Raw genomic sequence first — 16421 nt, 5'->3', positions numbered from 1 at the left:
AGATAACTCAACCTGGAATAATTTGCTGAACTTCCACAGAAATTACTGTTTTGTCTATGGTGGAGTATTTGAAAGTATTATTTAGCAAAACTGATGTCTTTCTTATCAGTTCTATTTCTTTCCTTCACTTTTACCCCAAACATCCCCTTCTTGCACATCTTGCTTAGAGAGTTAGATGTTAAGTGTCCAAATACTTTTCCAGATGACAGTCATTGTAGATAGAGCCACAGAATTTAAATCATGTAAGTATATTCTTACATGTAAGTATAAATGCTGGTGACTTGGATTTAAAAAAGAAATGTGTATACATTTGAAACATGAGTTATCCTTTTCTCACACTGGTTTATATTCTGTGGGCTGGGGAAGGGGAAAAGAGAGGTGATGTGGACTAGAGAGCAATCAGAAGCCCCCCTCAAGTTTTATGTCACTGTCATCCTACGTGGGTTCTCTTTCTTAAGCAGCTGGCTTGTTACCTAGTGACCACTGGAGGGCATGAGGCCAATTTTTACCTTGAGATTTTTCTTACCATCTTGTTCTTTGAGCAAAATATCTGTTCCAGTGGCCAAGAATCTAATATAATGATTCTCAAATCATCTGTAGTGAAATACCAGTTGTGTGTGTGTGTGGTGTGTGTAAAGTTTTCATTTCCAATCAATTACAAACTGATGTTTTGTAAAACATAATAAAAATGAATTACTAGAAAAAATACTAGATGAAAAAGGATATTCAAAAAATCAAGCCCACATATCTTGTAAGAATCAACAACTGAAATATTATTCAAATTACTATAGAGGTTTTTTAAGTATTAGAGTGTCTAGGTTTATTTCATTATGGGCTTATAGCCAACAATGTCCAGACTCATCTGTGGAATACATTGAGTAACACTGTTCTAGTTAGTTTGGGCAGTCAAGTGCGGAGCTGGGACAACCAGAGGTAGTAGGGAACTGAGAAAGCCACCACCCAGCACACTTCAATAACTATATATGTGGGAGAGGCTTGGCAAGCTGGTTAATTGAAACAACCCTGTCCTGAAAGAGTGACCTAGCAGATGCTTTATTCCCTTATCCTCTTCTCTACTCCACAGGCCATTTATTTAATAATTAGCCATGAAATAATCTCTTCACGGGAGGTCCATCATATTATGGTCTTAAAAGTTGTTTTGAAAATAAGGATGCCCAGATGGCTCAGTCAGTTGAGCAACTTATTCTTGATTTTGGCTCAGGTCATGATTTCAGGGTTGTGAGATGGAGCACTGCATCAGGCCTGCACTGGGCTTGAAGCCTGCTTATGAATCTCTCTCTCCTTCTCCTTTGTCCTTCCTCATGCTGCTTACACAGAAACATTCTCTCTCTCTCAAAAAGAGAATTGTTTAAAAATATATTAATATTTATTCTTCTCAGTTTACACTTTTCCCCCCAAGGATCTTAAGATTCTTGGGGTTAGACAGTAAATTTTACTTTTCTTTGCATTTCCCACATTTTCTAGTTCAATGCCTTACATAATTGCCTGTAATAATTTATTTGTTCTGATTAAGCAAAAATGCCAATCAATTCCAAGGAAAACATAGCAAAATTTGCATTGTTTAGATAAGTTATAATAGCCCTTATTTTTGATATTCTGGATTGTCTCCTGCATTTATTTATTTTAATTAGGTGGAGTTATTTATTTAGGTTAATAGAGAAATAAGTGAAGTTATTTATTTAATAGGTTAGTAGAGAAATAAGAGGTCAAAAGGGACCTTGATGTTTCTAAACTTTAGTTCGTTTCCTTATCTTATGTATTATGCATACATAACAGCAGCTTTTTTTCTAGGTTACTTTGAAGGTTAAATACTATTTACAAAGTACCTAAACTATGCTTTGTACACAACAGTTACCCAAAAGTATTAGTTGTCCTTCTGTTAGTAGTGATCATTTTAATGCTTTGCTCTTGTTGCAACCAGTATGTAATATAGGATTGCTGGTAAAACGACTTTTTTCCCTTTACATATTGATTCCATGTATGCAAATATAGCTACTTAATGGAAGAAAATAGTTCTTAAAATCTTAATTCTAGCTTTAAGGAGAAGAACAACTAGTTAATGAAAATGATAATATACATTTCTTCCCTTTATTTTTAGTGGCAAGTTTATGATACTTTGCCTACATATATATTCCCTAAATAATCTTGTATCCCTGAGGAAACTACACAAAAAAAGACACAAACTACACAAAAAGAGACACAAATACTGATTTTGCCTCAGGGAGCACTAGGAATGTGGACCAACATCTTCCCTGGAGGATTACCAACAAATTGCTAATGTTGACTTGCATCCTTAATTTAGCCAAGATCTCAGCATCTTAAAGTATATTTCTCATTACTTACTTGTTTTTAGTAAATAATTGAACTTGAATTTTCTATCTCATAAATTCACAATTCTAATTCAATGCTATGGTAGTGAGAGGGGAAAGGAGTGTTTATGTTCATTTCTTAGCTTTGAATTTGCTCTTAGGAGCAGTTAGACAAAACACAAAATCGAGAAAGTAACCTTCTGTTGTGTCATTGCTCTTTGTTCTTAGTGTTCTTTGTGTTTCACTAGTACTCCTGAGTTTGTTAATTTATAGGTGTTGTTTTAAAGCTGTCCTGTATTTGCGAATAGAGCTTTTTAAATAACATATAATCATATAGGTATAATCACATTTAGGTATAATCTGGGGGTATTTTTCACTCATTTGCTTAGTCCCAGTGTAAATTTTCTCTTGTTCATATTCTAATTGGACTCTGTTCTAAATACCAATAGTCCTTTTTTCCTCCAAACCTGTGATTTGGCTTCATTACCACAAATTGGTTTGTATAAACTTTAACACTTTTCTTATGTTTTTGGACATAATGCATAATCTTTGATTTCCAAAGATTTTCTTTTGCTGCCAGTTTTTTCTTCTTTTGCTAATTAGTCATTATTTATTCTTTTGGACGAAGAAGCAACTCATTTTTATTTTCTAAGCTGAGGAGAGACATTTTTCTCCCTTAATGGTGGAACTAGACCATTGCTTAGGCTGCTTGACTACTCAAAATTACTGATTACTTGCCCTGGTTTGCATGATCAGTCACTTTATGAACTATATTTTTAAATACATTTACACAATGTATAACTAAACTTGAAATCAGCAACACGAAATGATTCCCTGACACTTGTTGTTAGCAGACAATGCTTCTAGTATAAATCCTGAATTTTTAAAAAAGTATTTGAAATAATTTTAGGTTTTTAGAAGAGATGTGCAGTAGGAACAGAAAGTTCCCATGTCCTTTTACCCAACTTCTCATATGTGACCATGCTATACAACCATGATACATTTTGGTATACTATTCTTAACTAGATTATACTTTATTCAGATTGTATTAATTTTTCCAGTAATGTCCTATTTGTTTTCCAAGATCTAGTAGCAAATACTATGTTATATTTCATTGTGTTATCTCTGTAATCTCTTCCAATCTACAACAGTTCCTCTTTCCTTGTTGTTATGACCTTGGCATTTTTCAAGAGTACCAGTCAGGTATTTTATAGACTGTTCCTTGTTTTGAGCTTGATGTTTTCTCATAATTACCCTAGGGTTATTAATTTGGAGGAGAATACCACAGAGGCCAAATGGCATTTTCATCACTCTCTATCAGGGCTGACACAATATCAATATGCCTTATTATGATGTTAATCTTTATGATTTGGATAATGTGTTTGCCAGATTCTCTACTGTAGTTACTCTCCCCACTCCTGCACTACCCCATCCCAATTGTCTGTTCTTTAGAAGTGAATCACTAAGTCCAGCTCATGATCCAGGACAGTATAATTAACCTCTAGCTTCTGAAAGGAAATCTATCAAAAAATTTATGAACATATGCTAAAGACACCACAGTAATTAATAATATTTTGGGGACATATTTTTTTTTAAAGATTTGTTTACTTTAGAGTGAGAGAGCACACATGAGAGAGAGACCAAGTTGGGGGAGAGGCAGAAGCAAACTCCCCAGTGAGAGCAGAGCCCCACACAGGGCTCAGTCTCACAACCTGAGATCATGACCTGAGCTGAAATCGGGAGCCTGATGCTTAACTGACTGAGGGCCATAGGCACCCCTTAGGGGAGATCATTTAAAGAATAAACAAATATTCTGTTTCTCTTTAGAGTTTTACCCATTGCTTTTATAATTAATTTGTAAATTTTCCCCACAGAAATTATTTCTTCATTGTTCCAATGGTGATTTTCAATTTTCCCATTTGTTTTACATTTATTATTTGGAATTCTTCTTTAAGGAAAAGCTATTCCTTCTGCATTTATTCATTAATTCAATCATTTACTAAGATAAATCTGCACAGTTGGATATACACTTTATTCTTTGGATTATAGGCAATGCTATCATTATTAGTTTGTTTAGATTATTCCAGTTTTGGTGATTGAGAAAATTTTCAAGTTGTTCTCTGTCCCTTTTTGATATATCTCTATCCTTTTTCATTCCTTTAAGCTTTCCCTTGTTTTCTGACACTATAAGATGCCTTATGATATCCTATCTTTGCCCTGTCTCAGGCCTGGAATCAGTGATTTCTCTAAAGGATCTGCTATAGATTGAATGTTTGTGTTCCTCCAAAATTCAAATGTTGAAATCTAATCCCCAATGTTATAATGGTATTTGGAGGTGGAACTGTTGGGAAGTAATTCGGTCACAAGAGTGGAATCCTCATGAATGAAATTAATGCCCTGATAGAAGGAGGCCAGAGACCTGGCTTGCTGTCTTTCTGCCACATGAGGATGTATTGAAAAGTTGTCAGTCTCCAACCAGAAAGAGGCTCTCACCAGAATCTGACCATGTTGGCACCCTGATTTCAGATTTTTAGTCTTCAGAACTGTGAGGAAAAAAAAAAAATCTGTTACTTATAAGCCATCTGGTCTATGGTACTGTGTTATATCTAGCAGCCCAGTCTCACTAAGCCAGAGTCCCAGAACCTTTCATTGGAAAACACTTGGAAACCAAGATCTGGGTGCTGGGTGTGCTTGTAGTGTCATTACTTTTCATCCTGCTCAGTGGACTGAGCTCAATTTCCTGGCCTAGAAAATGTATTTATGTATACTGAAGCAACATACATATATAACATCACTATTCATCCATTAAACTAACCTGATTTTGTGTTTATAGATCTGAGTCTAATTTAGCACCACAGAGTTTCTAGTCTTCCCCTTTTCCTTACTTAATACCTTCTTTCTCTGATAGTGTAAAACATGTCTCACCTTAGCTACAATTTATATATACTTATTTGTTCAGCCATAAACTACATTAAAAGTAGTGTCAGAATTACTAACCGATATAATATTTATGTATAATTCATTTTATGGTTAGTGTTATTCAGTCAAAATATCACTTCCCAGAATTACTTCTAGCAGATCCCTTTCTTCCTCTTCAGTGAGGTTAGATGGAACATTTGCAATACAGTTAGATTCATTTGTAACATCTGCATCCTGTCCTGGGATCCCCTGCCATCTATTGATCAGAAATAGACTCATAAATACAGACAACAAACTGGTAGTTGCCAGAAGGAAAAAAGTTTGGGGATGGGAGAAATAGGAGAAAGGGTTAAGACTTCCCAGTTATAAAATAATCAAGTCATGGTGATGAAAAGTACAGCATAGGGAATAGTCAATAATATTGTAATAACTTTGTCTGGTGAGAGATAGTAACTGCACTAACACCTGAAATGAATATAACATAAATCAACTATATTTTAGTAAAAATAAATGCATATGTTCATTCTTAGTGGTGTATAATTCTATGGAGTTTGACAAATATGTAAGCCTGTATTCACCACTACAACAGCATACAGAACTGTTCATTATCAGCATCCATCATCCTGATAATTCCTTTTTTGGCCATTTTGTTGTCAACAATACTCTCCCAACTGTGGGCAACTACTATATAGATGTGTTTTCACTATAATTTTGCCTTTTTAAAATGCCATATAAATGATTGCATGCAGCACCTTTTTGGGTCATCAGGCTTCTTTCACCTAGTAAAATTCATTTAAGATTTATCCATGTTGTTACATGAATAAATAGGAGTAGGATTGCTAGGTCATATGGTAAATGTATGTTTATCTTTGTTTTTGGAAGTGGTTGTCCATTTTGTATTCTTAATCAGAAATGAATGAGAGGTCCTGTTGTTGTGGTATGTCACCAGCATTTCATAATGTCAGTTTTTGGTTGTTTGTTTTTAACCACTCTAAGAGGTATGCAGTTGTATCTCGTTGTGGTTTTAATTTGCATTTTCCTAATAACTGATGATAATGAGCAACTTTTCTTATGCTTATTTGTCATTAATTTATCATCTTTGGTGAAGTGTCTGTTAGATCATTTGCATATTTTCTTTAATTGGAGTTGTCTGTTTTCTTATTGTTGAGTTTTAAGCGTTAATTATATATTCTGGATACAAGTCCTTTTTTTTTTTTTTGGATACAAGTCCTTTACCTGGATATAATATGCAAATATTTTTTTTCTGGTTTGTAGCTTGCTTTTCCTTTCTCTTAATACTGTCTTTCATAGAATTGTTACAAAATGTTCTTAATATTGCCAAAGTCCAGTTCATCAATTTTTCTTCTCATGAGACATGCTTTTGATGTCTTATAAAAACACTCATCACAATGATGTTCTCTTTCCTTCTCATAGTTCTATATTTTTACATATCACACTTAAGTCTATGATTATTTTTCAGTTAGTTTTCCTATAAAATGCCTGATGTGGGACTGGATCCCAGGACCCTGGGATTATGCCCTGAGCCAAAGGCAGACACTCAACCACTGAGCCACCCAGGTGTCCTCGATATTCTACTTCTTAGGATGTATTTAAAACATCTGTTTCTCTTGTTTAAGTAAGTTCTTCTATATAAATATCACTGTGATAAAATACAAAAGAAGTAGTATATTCAGAATATGTAAGAGTTATTAATGTAAGAGTACATTGTGTTTGGGATTGCAAGTTATGCACAATGCTTATAGAACATGTATTAACCACTGTGTAGGGAAAAAAAAGTTTTCTTAAATATTCTTCATTTCAGCCTCAACCAAATTAAAACAGTATGAAAGCATTCTTCCCTTCCTTTCTAGAAAAACAATGGATGTGGAAGGTAGCATCCTTTCTCAAGCCAAGAAGCTAGGTGAGTCCATTTAAGGCTAAAGGACTATAGACTTAGAAATAATCAACTCAAAACCTGAAGTAGACAAAACTCAAATGTCTGTCTAACTGGAGGGGTGCCTGGGTGGCTCAGTCGCTTAAGTGTCTTCCTTTGGCTCAGGTCATGATCCCAGGGTCCTGGAATTGAGCACTGAATCAGACTTCCTGCCGAGACTTCCTTTCCCTGTCAGCTGCTCCCCCTGCTTGTGCTTTCTTTCTCTGACTCTCTCTATGTCAAATGGAGAAATAAAATCTTTTTTAAAAAAAGTGTCTAATTAGAACACAAAAATAAATCTTGGCCATGATTGGGAAACAGTCTGGGATGGACCAGTACCTAATCATCCAGACAATACAGAAATCCAGGTAAAGGTGAATAGAAAGCCTACATAAAATAGGCCAATATCAAAGACAAGATAGAATTGACAAGGGGATGAATTATGAGAAATAAGATGAGGAATTAGGGAGGAAGAGTGTGTGGGAACATTGCCCTCTAGAACACAGTTTCATTTATGAAGACCAAAGCCCTAACAACTTCCCTAGGATATTCAGCTTTCTTTCATTTTCAGTGTTGTGGGTGATTTCCTAAGAATATTATTTGGTACTTATTTTGAGGAAAGAGGGTAATGTCTCAGAGCCTTTAGGAGATTTGGGTTTCTTAGAATACAATATATACTGAATATCTGCTTCTCATGAGCACCTCATTGGGTATTCAGGACTCACAAATGCATAAATTTACTTAATTGGGCAGACATTCACAAATGGCCTAAAGTATGTCTGGGGTTGTGGAAGGTATTTATATAATCTAATAGAAACAATGGATGTGGATACAAACTAATTACACTTTGATAAGCAACAATAGAGACATGCACTTTATATGGAGGTACTACAGACAAATGATTAGTTCTGTGCAGGAAATGTTAGGGGAGGAGTAGTCAAAGAAGGCTTCTGGAAGGAGATGACATATGTGCTGGTTGTTGATAGAATCCTTCCTGTACAGATTCATAGTCTAGAGACAGATAATCTAGTACTTATTGTTTCAATGTGGTACAGTAAGGATCCTTGGAAATGAAATAGAAATTCAGAAGGATAAGGGAGAGAAGGAAGAAAGGAGAAAAGGAGGGAGGGAGGGAAGAAGAGAGGAAGGAAAACTAGAGAGTGACTAAAGGAAATATAACAAAATTTGAAAATTATTATTCTAGATTACTGGATTGTAAAATATTTTAAATATCTATATTTTGCTATGTTTCTGCTAATATGTATACCAGTTTTTGAATTTGGAGAATATTAAAGGTTATTTCTTTAAAGTTTTGCCAGAACTTTTGCCTTTAAGATAGAGTGAAAAAGAATTCTTATTTTTAGGATGAGGATTATGGAGAATTTCTGGTTGCTTAGAGTAGAAAGGCAATTGGCATTGTAATATTTTCTTTAAAAAAATCATAGACCCACATGCATGAATTCCACTATTATGCCAGCTCTCAAACTCATCTTCATGATGAGGAAGATTATAGAAAAAATTTTAATCTGTTGAAATTCTTGCTAGATTAAAGAGTGTAATTTAAGAGAGTTAAAGAAATGATGAAATCTGATTTAAATTGCCATTAAAATTCCTATCTAAAGTACTAGTGTTGACTGAAGAAATTAAAAGCCAGTAAATGTTTCATCTTTTGAGCTTGGGAAGCCTGAAACTGGACAAGTTAGGTGGCATTTTGAAAATCAGGAAGTTTGCCAAACCCTGAACACTGTGTACGTTTACCAGACACTATTGGTCATGCTCAGTATTTTCGTTTTTTTTTTTTTTTTTCTTGTATCAGTTTCCTTTATGCCTCTTATTGGTGTCTGTGTTTACACACACACACACACACACACACACACACACACAGTCTACAATTTTGATAAGAATAAAATTGTCTAGTAAACAAAACTTTAATTATTCTTAAAATAGTCTAGTTATGTATGAATGTGGAAGGAAAAAATACACAGTGAGGGGATTGAATTTTACTCTTGACTATTTTCACTTTTTGATATATTCTGCTTTTTTGTCTTTACTATAAGTAAATATTAATGATTTTTTGCTTTATTGTATTTTTCCCTCTAAATGTAGGGAACGAAATGCTGGTAACGTGTTTTTTTTTTTTTTTTTTTTTAAACTCAAACAACAACAAAAGGCTTGTGAAATGTTTGTAAAATTGAATGTAGTAAACCATGAAGCTTTGGTAAGAAGAGATAATAAAAATAGGGAAGTAAAATTATTCAAATGGTATAACTAAATATACTTCTTTTTTCATGTTATTTATATGTTTCTTTTCAAATTAAGGCATAATTGACATACAATATCCTATAGGTTTCAGGTGTATATCATAGCAGTTCGGTATTTTTATATCTTACAACATGATCCTGATGATACATTTAGTTAACATCTGTCACCAAAGTTATCACAGTATCATTGACTATATTCCCCATACATGCTATATATTACATTCCCGTGATTCACATATTTTAAAACTGGAAGTTCATTCCACTTAATCCCCTTGACATATTTCATCCGCCTCTAAATCTTCTGTCTGGTAGACAATATTTTTTTTCCCGCGTCTATGAGTCTGTTTCCCTTTTCTTTCATTTGTTCATTTTCTTTTTAATGTAGTACATTCTTTTTTTTTTTCTATTTTTTTAAGTTGAAATGTACTTGATAAACAATGTTGTATTAGTTTCAGGTGTACAACAAAACAACAGATCTGTACATTATGCTATACTCACTACCAGTGTAGCTGCCATCCGTCATCATACAACGCTATTACAATATTATTGATTTATATTCCCTGTGCTGGACCTACATCCTTGACTTATTCTCTAATTGAAAGTCTGTACCTCCAGCTTTCTTTTTCTCATTTTGCCCATCCTCTCCCTGCAATTTGTAACCATAAATTCTCTGTATTTATGAGTCGGTTTCTGTTTTGTTTTGTTTTTTAGATTCCACATATAAGTTAAATCACATGATATTTGTCTTTCTCTATCTGATTTATTTCATGTAACATAATGTCTTCTAGGTTCACCCATGCTATTGCAAATGTCATATATACCTCTTAAATATCTTAAAGATGTTGGAAGTAACTAGTTAATAGCTGTTGCCATCTTTAAGGGTCCAAGTGGTTTATTATTTGAAGTTAAATGCCCTAAATAAAATATAGATTTGTAATATTGTGAAAACCCAAATAATATTATCGTTTTTAAAAATTGAGAAATATATAAATGTATTGAGAAGAATGTAAAATTTTGCTGTCATTCTAATATCATTATTAATTGTACCAACCCTGAAGTTCTAAGAGTTAACTTTTGTGGCTTTTCTCTAGTTTTCCGAACAAAGTTATAATAATTTATGTTAATCTATTCAACAACTGTTTAAAGAAATTTTTTAAAATAATGAGGTAGTGAAACATTACAAAAAAGTTATAAATATGATTAATTTTAAATGAAACTGTGTGCTTGGATAAGCACAGAAGAAGGAACAATGAATCCTCCTGGGAAGGCAGGTGTTCCATTTACTACTATTGTATAACAATATATACTTAATAGTTTATTGCAATATCTTTTATTTTCCTCACAAGTTTTGGGTTAGATATTGGGGAATAGTTTGGTTGGGCCATTCTTTTACAGTCTTGTAGTCAGATATTTGTTGTAGTCAGATATTTGTTGGGGATATAGTAATCTGTATCAAGTTGAACTACATAATTTGTGGAGCCTAAAGTAAAATGAAATGTTGGGGCCCTTTATATAAAAAGTAGAAAACGTGCTGTTAAAGGTAATAAAAATAAAGCCCCCCTTTCTTACAGTCTCTTTCAAATTGTCACAATATATGTTATTTGCTGTTTAATGCTTTTCTAAGTAAAGAAAAATTAAAATGTTTTATTAGCATGAATTGTACCATTCATCTTTATGCTATACAAGTTATAAATACAAATATAAGAACATTTAACTCACATGTAACATCACTGAAATTAAATAATTCCTATTCCATGGTTTATATGTGTACATATATTTCAGTCTTACCAGAAAAATGAAACACTGCACAAAAGCAACAAAATTGTTGTTATTTCACTTCTTGTAAAACATACATTCTACTAATATTGTCTACTTTTGCCTTACTGAATAAGTTCTGAAAGGAAAAGGAACTTTGTGTTGCCTTAGTTTCCCCTTTCTTTTGTCATTGTTTTTGTGGTAAGTGGTTGGCAAATGGAGGGAAGTACCATGAATAAGAAAGGATATGATAGTTTTCTTTGTTTGGTAGTGTTTCTGAATTCAAAGCAAATCCTAAAATTTGTATGGAACCACAAAAGACCCAGAATAGCCAAAGCAATCTTGAAAAAGAAAAACAAAACTGCAAGCATTCCAGTTCCAGATTTCAAGCTGTATTACAAAGCTGTTGTCATCAAGACAGTGTGGTACTGGCACAAAAACAGACATATAGGTCAATGAAACAGAATGGAGAACCCAGAAATGGACCCTCAACTATTAATGGTCAAAAAGCAGGGAAGAATATCCAATGGAAAAAAAGTCTCTTCAACAAATGGTGTCTGGAAAACTGGACAGCAACATACAGAAGAGTGAAACTGGACCACTTTCTTACACCTACACAAGAATAATTTCAAAATGGATGTCAGACCTTAATGGGAGACAGGAACCCATCAAAATCCTACAGAGAACACAGGGAGAAACCTCTTTGACTTCAGCTTTAACCACTTCTTACTAGATATGGCAAGGGAAACAAAAGCAAAATGAACTTTTGGGACTTCATCAAGATAAAAAAAAGCTTTTGTACAGCAAAGGACACAATCAACAAAACTAAAAGGCAGCCTATGGAATGAAGGAAGATTGCAAGTGACATATCAGATATGAGTTAGTATCCAAAATCTGTAAATAACTTATCAAACTCAACACCCAAAGAACAAATAACCCAGTTAAGAGATGGGTAGAAGACCTCCGGATCCCGTAGCGAACTGCACGCATTGGGATTTAGACAACCCTGGGCTGCCAGGCTGCTTTGGCAGTGGCCAGCCCTCCAGGTGGGAGATGCTGGGAGGCAACTGCGGGGCTGGGGAGCGCGAGGCGGAGGGCTCGGACCGGCCGTGGAGGCGAGGGGCCAGTTTGGATATCCCAGTAAAGGGAACGGCTTGTGGACCAAGAGTAGGATGTTGGAGGATGCTTGGGGAGCTCACCCCAGTTAACCATTGGAAAAAGAAGCCAAAACTGTCATAAAATCACACCTTAAAGCAGGAGAATAAAGGATGTCAGAGGCAGACACTCCCACCAGCCTCAGACTTAACTCTGACTTGGAAGATCACGCTCAGCGCGTATGGCAGCTAGAATCCAGTCTCCTAAGAGCCAAGACCAAAGGATTGGACCTAAACAAAGAAAATAACGCTGCTGACTGTTAAAAGGAGCTGGCCATACATACATCAATGGGTTTAATCCTCACCGTGATCCTGTAAGATTGGGTGGTAGTAGAATCTTCTCGACCAAGTTGCTGAGACACAGGTTAAAGACTGTGTTTAAAATCACATCTACTACTGGCAGAAGTCCCTGTAAATGTTAAACTGGATACAGAGATGGTTTTTCAGGTTGTCTGGAATATTGACATATTGGAGACACCTAATTCCCCTTCAGTTTGGGGAATGGCTGGATTAACTATGGAATATCCAGTTATGGAATACTGTTGTACAAACCTGGGAAGTTCCCCAGGATGTATTTTGGAGTGGAGAACAAAATGCATGCTGCAGAACAATATGTATTTAGTCATTCTTTTTGGCAAAAATAGGCCCTCAAAACAAAACAAACAAACAAAAAGAAATGGGCAGAAGACATGTACAGACACTTTTCCAAAAAGACACCCAGATGGGTAACAGACACATGAAAAGATGCTCAGTATCACTCATCATCAGGGAAATACAAAATCTAAGCCACAATGAGATATCATCTCACACTGTCAGGATGGCTAAAATTAACAACACAAGAAACAAAAGGTATTGAAGATTCAGAGATTCTTGCACTATTGGTTGGAAATGCAAACTGGTGCAGCCATTCTGGAGAATAGTACAGACGGAGAGTCTTCAAAATGTTAAAAATATAGCTACTCTATAATCCTAGTACTACTAGGTATTTACCCAAAGGATTAAAAAAATACAGATTCAAAGGAACACATGCAATCCAATGATGTTTATAGCAACATTATCAACAATAGCCCAACTATGGAGAGAGCCCAAATGACCATGAGCTGATAAATGGAAAAAAGTGGTTACACACACACACACACTAGATATTAGTCATCAAAAAGAATGAAATCTTGCCATCTGCAATGACATGGATGGAGCTAGAATGTATTATGCTCAATGAAATAAGTCAGAGAAGGACAGGTACCATATGATCTCACTCATATGTGGAATTTAAGAAAGAAAACATGAATATATGGGAAGGGGGAAAAGAAAAAATGAAGAGAGAGAAACAAGACATGAGAAACTCCTAATGATAGAAAACAAACTGAGAATTGATGGAGAGGGGTGGGTGGGTGGGCAATGGGCTATCTACACGACGGATATGAAAGAGGGCATTTATTATGATGAGCACCGGGTGCTGTATGATAGTGATTAATCGCTGAATTCTACTCCAGAAACCAATATTGCGCTATATACTAACAACCTAAAATTCAAATGAAAAAAAAAAAAAGGACAAGTATGGCATTTTGGTCATGTTAGTCCCCATGCTTACTCAGTTGTACATATAACCTACTTATCTTTATTCACCTTGAGTCATTGGATTCCCATGCTTTGGTCCAACTATCCTGTGCTGTTGGGGAATCATGAATGCTGTATACAAGTAGAATGGCAAGGGATAGCAGGTGCTCATAACTCTGTCTCCTGTGCTCACTCACATACTCCATTGTTCTAGTGGAATACACACACAAAACATAAGTTCATAGATAAAACCACTGAATTCTATGATGGTGACAGAAAAGCACTATGCCAAGGGTAGAGTTCTTTTAGTAGGGGGCCCTAGGTGATTGCACAAATAAACTGCCCATTAAGTTGGTCCTGATCTGAAGGCTTTGCCTAGCAGAACATCCAAACATGGCTCAATCACACAGCTGGCAGTTAACTGTTATCTAGAGTATTCACATATGGCCCTTCAAGCATGGTGGTGTCAAGATGAACTTATAAACTTCATACATGAGGTCTGGCTTTCCCCACGGCAAGATCCTCAATGAATCAGACATAAGTTGCATGGCCTTGTATGATCTAGCCTCAAACGTTATGTAGAGTAGCTTCCACCATAATTTACCAATCAAAGCAGTCATAATAGCACTCAGATTCAAGGGAAAGAAAAAGGACACCCACCTCTTAACAGAAAAAACATCAAAGAATTTGCATCTATTTTTTTAAAAGCCACTATAGCAGATGACCTGGCAAATTTTGAATGTAATAATAGATATGATAATAGTAATAAAGCCTCGTATGATTACCATTAAAATTAAAAATCTCCTCTCTCTACTGGCAACTTTCTAGTGTAATAGTTATCAATAATTTGAGATGCTTTTATATATAAGCAAAATATATGTGTATACATATTTAAACATGCACATATACAACAATATATGTATTTACATATACACACATATATCAGAAAATGTTGCTTTCCAAAAGATATAATTGCCTAAATGATTTCTTATGACTTGGCTTGCTTTATTTGCATTTAAAATTTTGTATTATTCTTTGTGCTGGCTGTATATTATTCTAGATATACCATGTACTCCTTCAAGTTTTTCCAGATTCCTTGCTATTACAATTAGTATTGCAATGATTTCTGATGTTACATCTTGTCAATTTGGTAAACATCTGTCCATAGAAAATTTATGGAAGTGGAATTATTGGATCAAAAAACTTTTGCAGTTTTGAATTTTAATTCACCAATGTGTATTTTCCACTTCTTGTTTGCTAGGCATTAAACTAGGCACTTACTTTAATGAATATTTTCATATTACTTTTCAATGAGATTGTACTAATTTGTCCTCCACAAGATTATGTGTGAAATTCTATTTCCTCTTGCCCTTGTTAGCACTGGATGCTGTTAAGCATATTAATTTTTGATAAGTATATAACCATAAAATGCTTTGATTTCCAATTTTTAACTCTGAATTTTGCTATTCCCCCCTCCCTTTTTTTAAGGAATTGCCTGCATGCCTCATTTGGCCACTTTTCTTTTGACTAACTATCTTTAAGAAAACTATCCTTATTAAGAAAACTTTCTGTTTAGCATAACAGTTGCATATCTCATCTCTAGTTATAACTTTTGCATTGTTTGAGGTATTTTGACCATGCTGAAAATTCTAAGATTTTGGTTATATCCATCTTTGAATGTTTTGCCATTTTAAAATGAATATTATCTTTACTCCTTTCCTTCCTATTAATTGGCCTTAATTTCCTTTCCTTCAAGATTAAATAAATTCACATTTAGTTTTTTCCAGGTTTATTTTTCACATTTGAATTTTTGTTGCAGTTAAAAATGAACAAACACCTTTAAAATCAAAGTGTCCACTCCTTTTGAGAAGACAAGACATGGATATTAAAATATGTGAAAGGCATAGATTTGGGTCTGACTGAAGGTATAATTCTGGGTTCTTATAAAAACAATTTATTTTTAAGTTAGATGCATAAATATTCATACATGTACACATACACCATCTCATATATACCTAGAGACTGTCCTTAATCAACCTATTGGGAGTTCTTTTTACCAAAAATTGACTCACTATGTGTCTGTTTTTGTGCCAGTACCACACTGTCTTGATGACCACAGCTTTGTAGTACAACCTGAAATCTGGCATTGTGATGCCCCTGGCTCTGGTTTTTCTTTTTCAATATTCCCCTGGCTATTCAGGGTCTTTTCTGATTTCACACAAATCTTAAAATGATTTGTTCCAACTCTCTGAAGAAAGTCCATGGTATTTTGATAGGGATTGCATTAAATGTGTATATTGCCCTGGGTAACATTGACATTTTCACAATATTAATTCTGCCAATCCATGAGCATGGAATGTTTTTCTACCCCTTGTGTCTTCCTCAGTTTCTTTAAGAAGTGTTCTGTAGTTTTTAGGGTATAGATCTTTTACCTCTTTGGTTAGGTTTCTTCCTAGTATCTTATGGTTGAGTGCAATTGTAAATGGGATTGACTCCTTAATTTCTCTTTCTT

General features: G+C 34.6%; 1 protein-coding gene across 2 annotated transcripts in view; it reads left to right on the top strand.

The window, feature by feature from the left end:
• The window catches only part of ZNF385D (zinc finger protein 385D), an 897042-nt gene that overhangs the window by 152370 nt on the left and 728251 nt on the right, over nucleotides 1-16421 (top strand). The window contains exon 1 of one of the 2 annotated variants that reach the window (XM_072792942.1): nucleotides 7126-7170. The exons of the other annotated variant lie outside the window; for it this stretch is intronic. Coding sequence (XP_072649043.1) covers nucleotides 7128-7170 — 43 coding nt within the window. The 5' untranslated portion in view covers nucleotides 7126-7127. Of the gene's footprint in view, nucleotides 1-7125; nucleotides 7171-16421 lie in introns of those variants that run through there. 2 annotated transcript variants of the gene reach the window in all.

The sequence above is a fragment of the Canis lupus genome, chromosome 22 (assembly GCF_048164855.1).
Source record: "Canis lupus baileyi chromosome 22, mCanLup2.hap1, whole genome shotgun sequence".
Lineage (NCBI taxonomy): Eukaryota > Metazoa > Chordata > Mammalia > Carnivora > Canidae > Canis > Canis lupus.
This window is presented reverse-complemented; position numbering and strand designations above follow the sequence as displayed.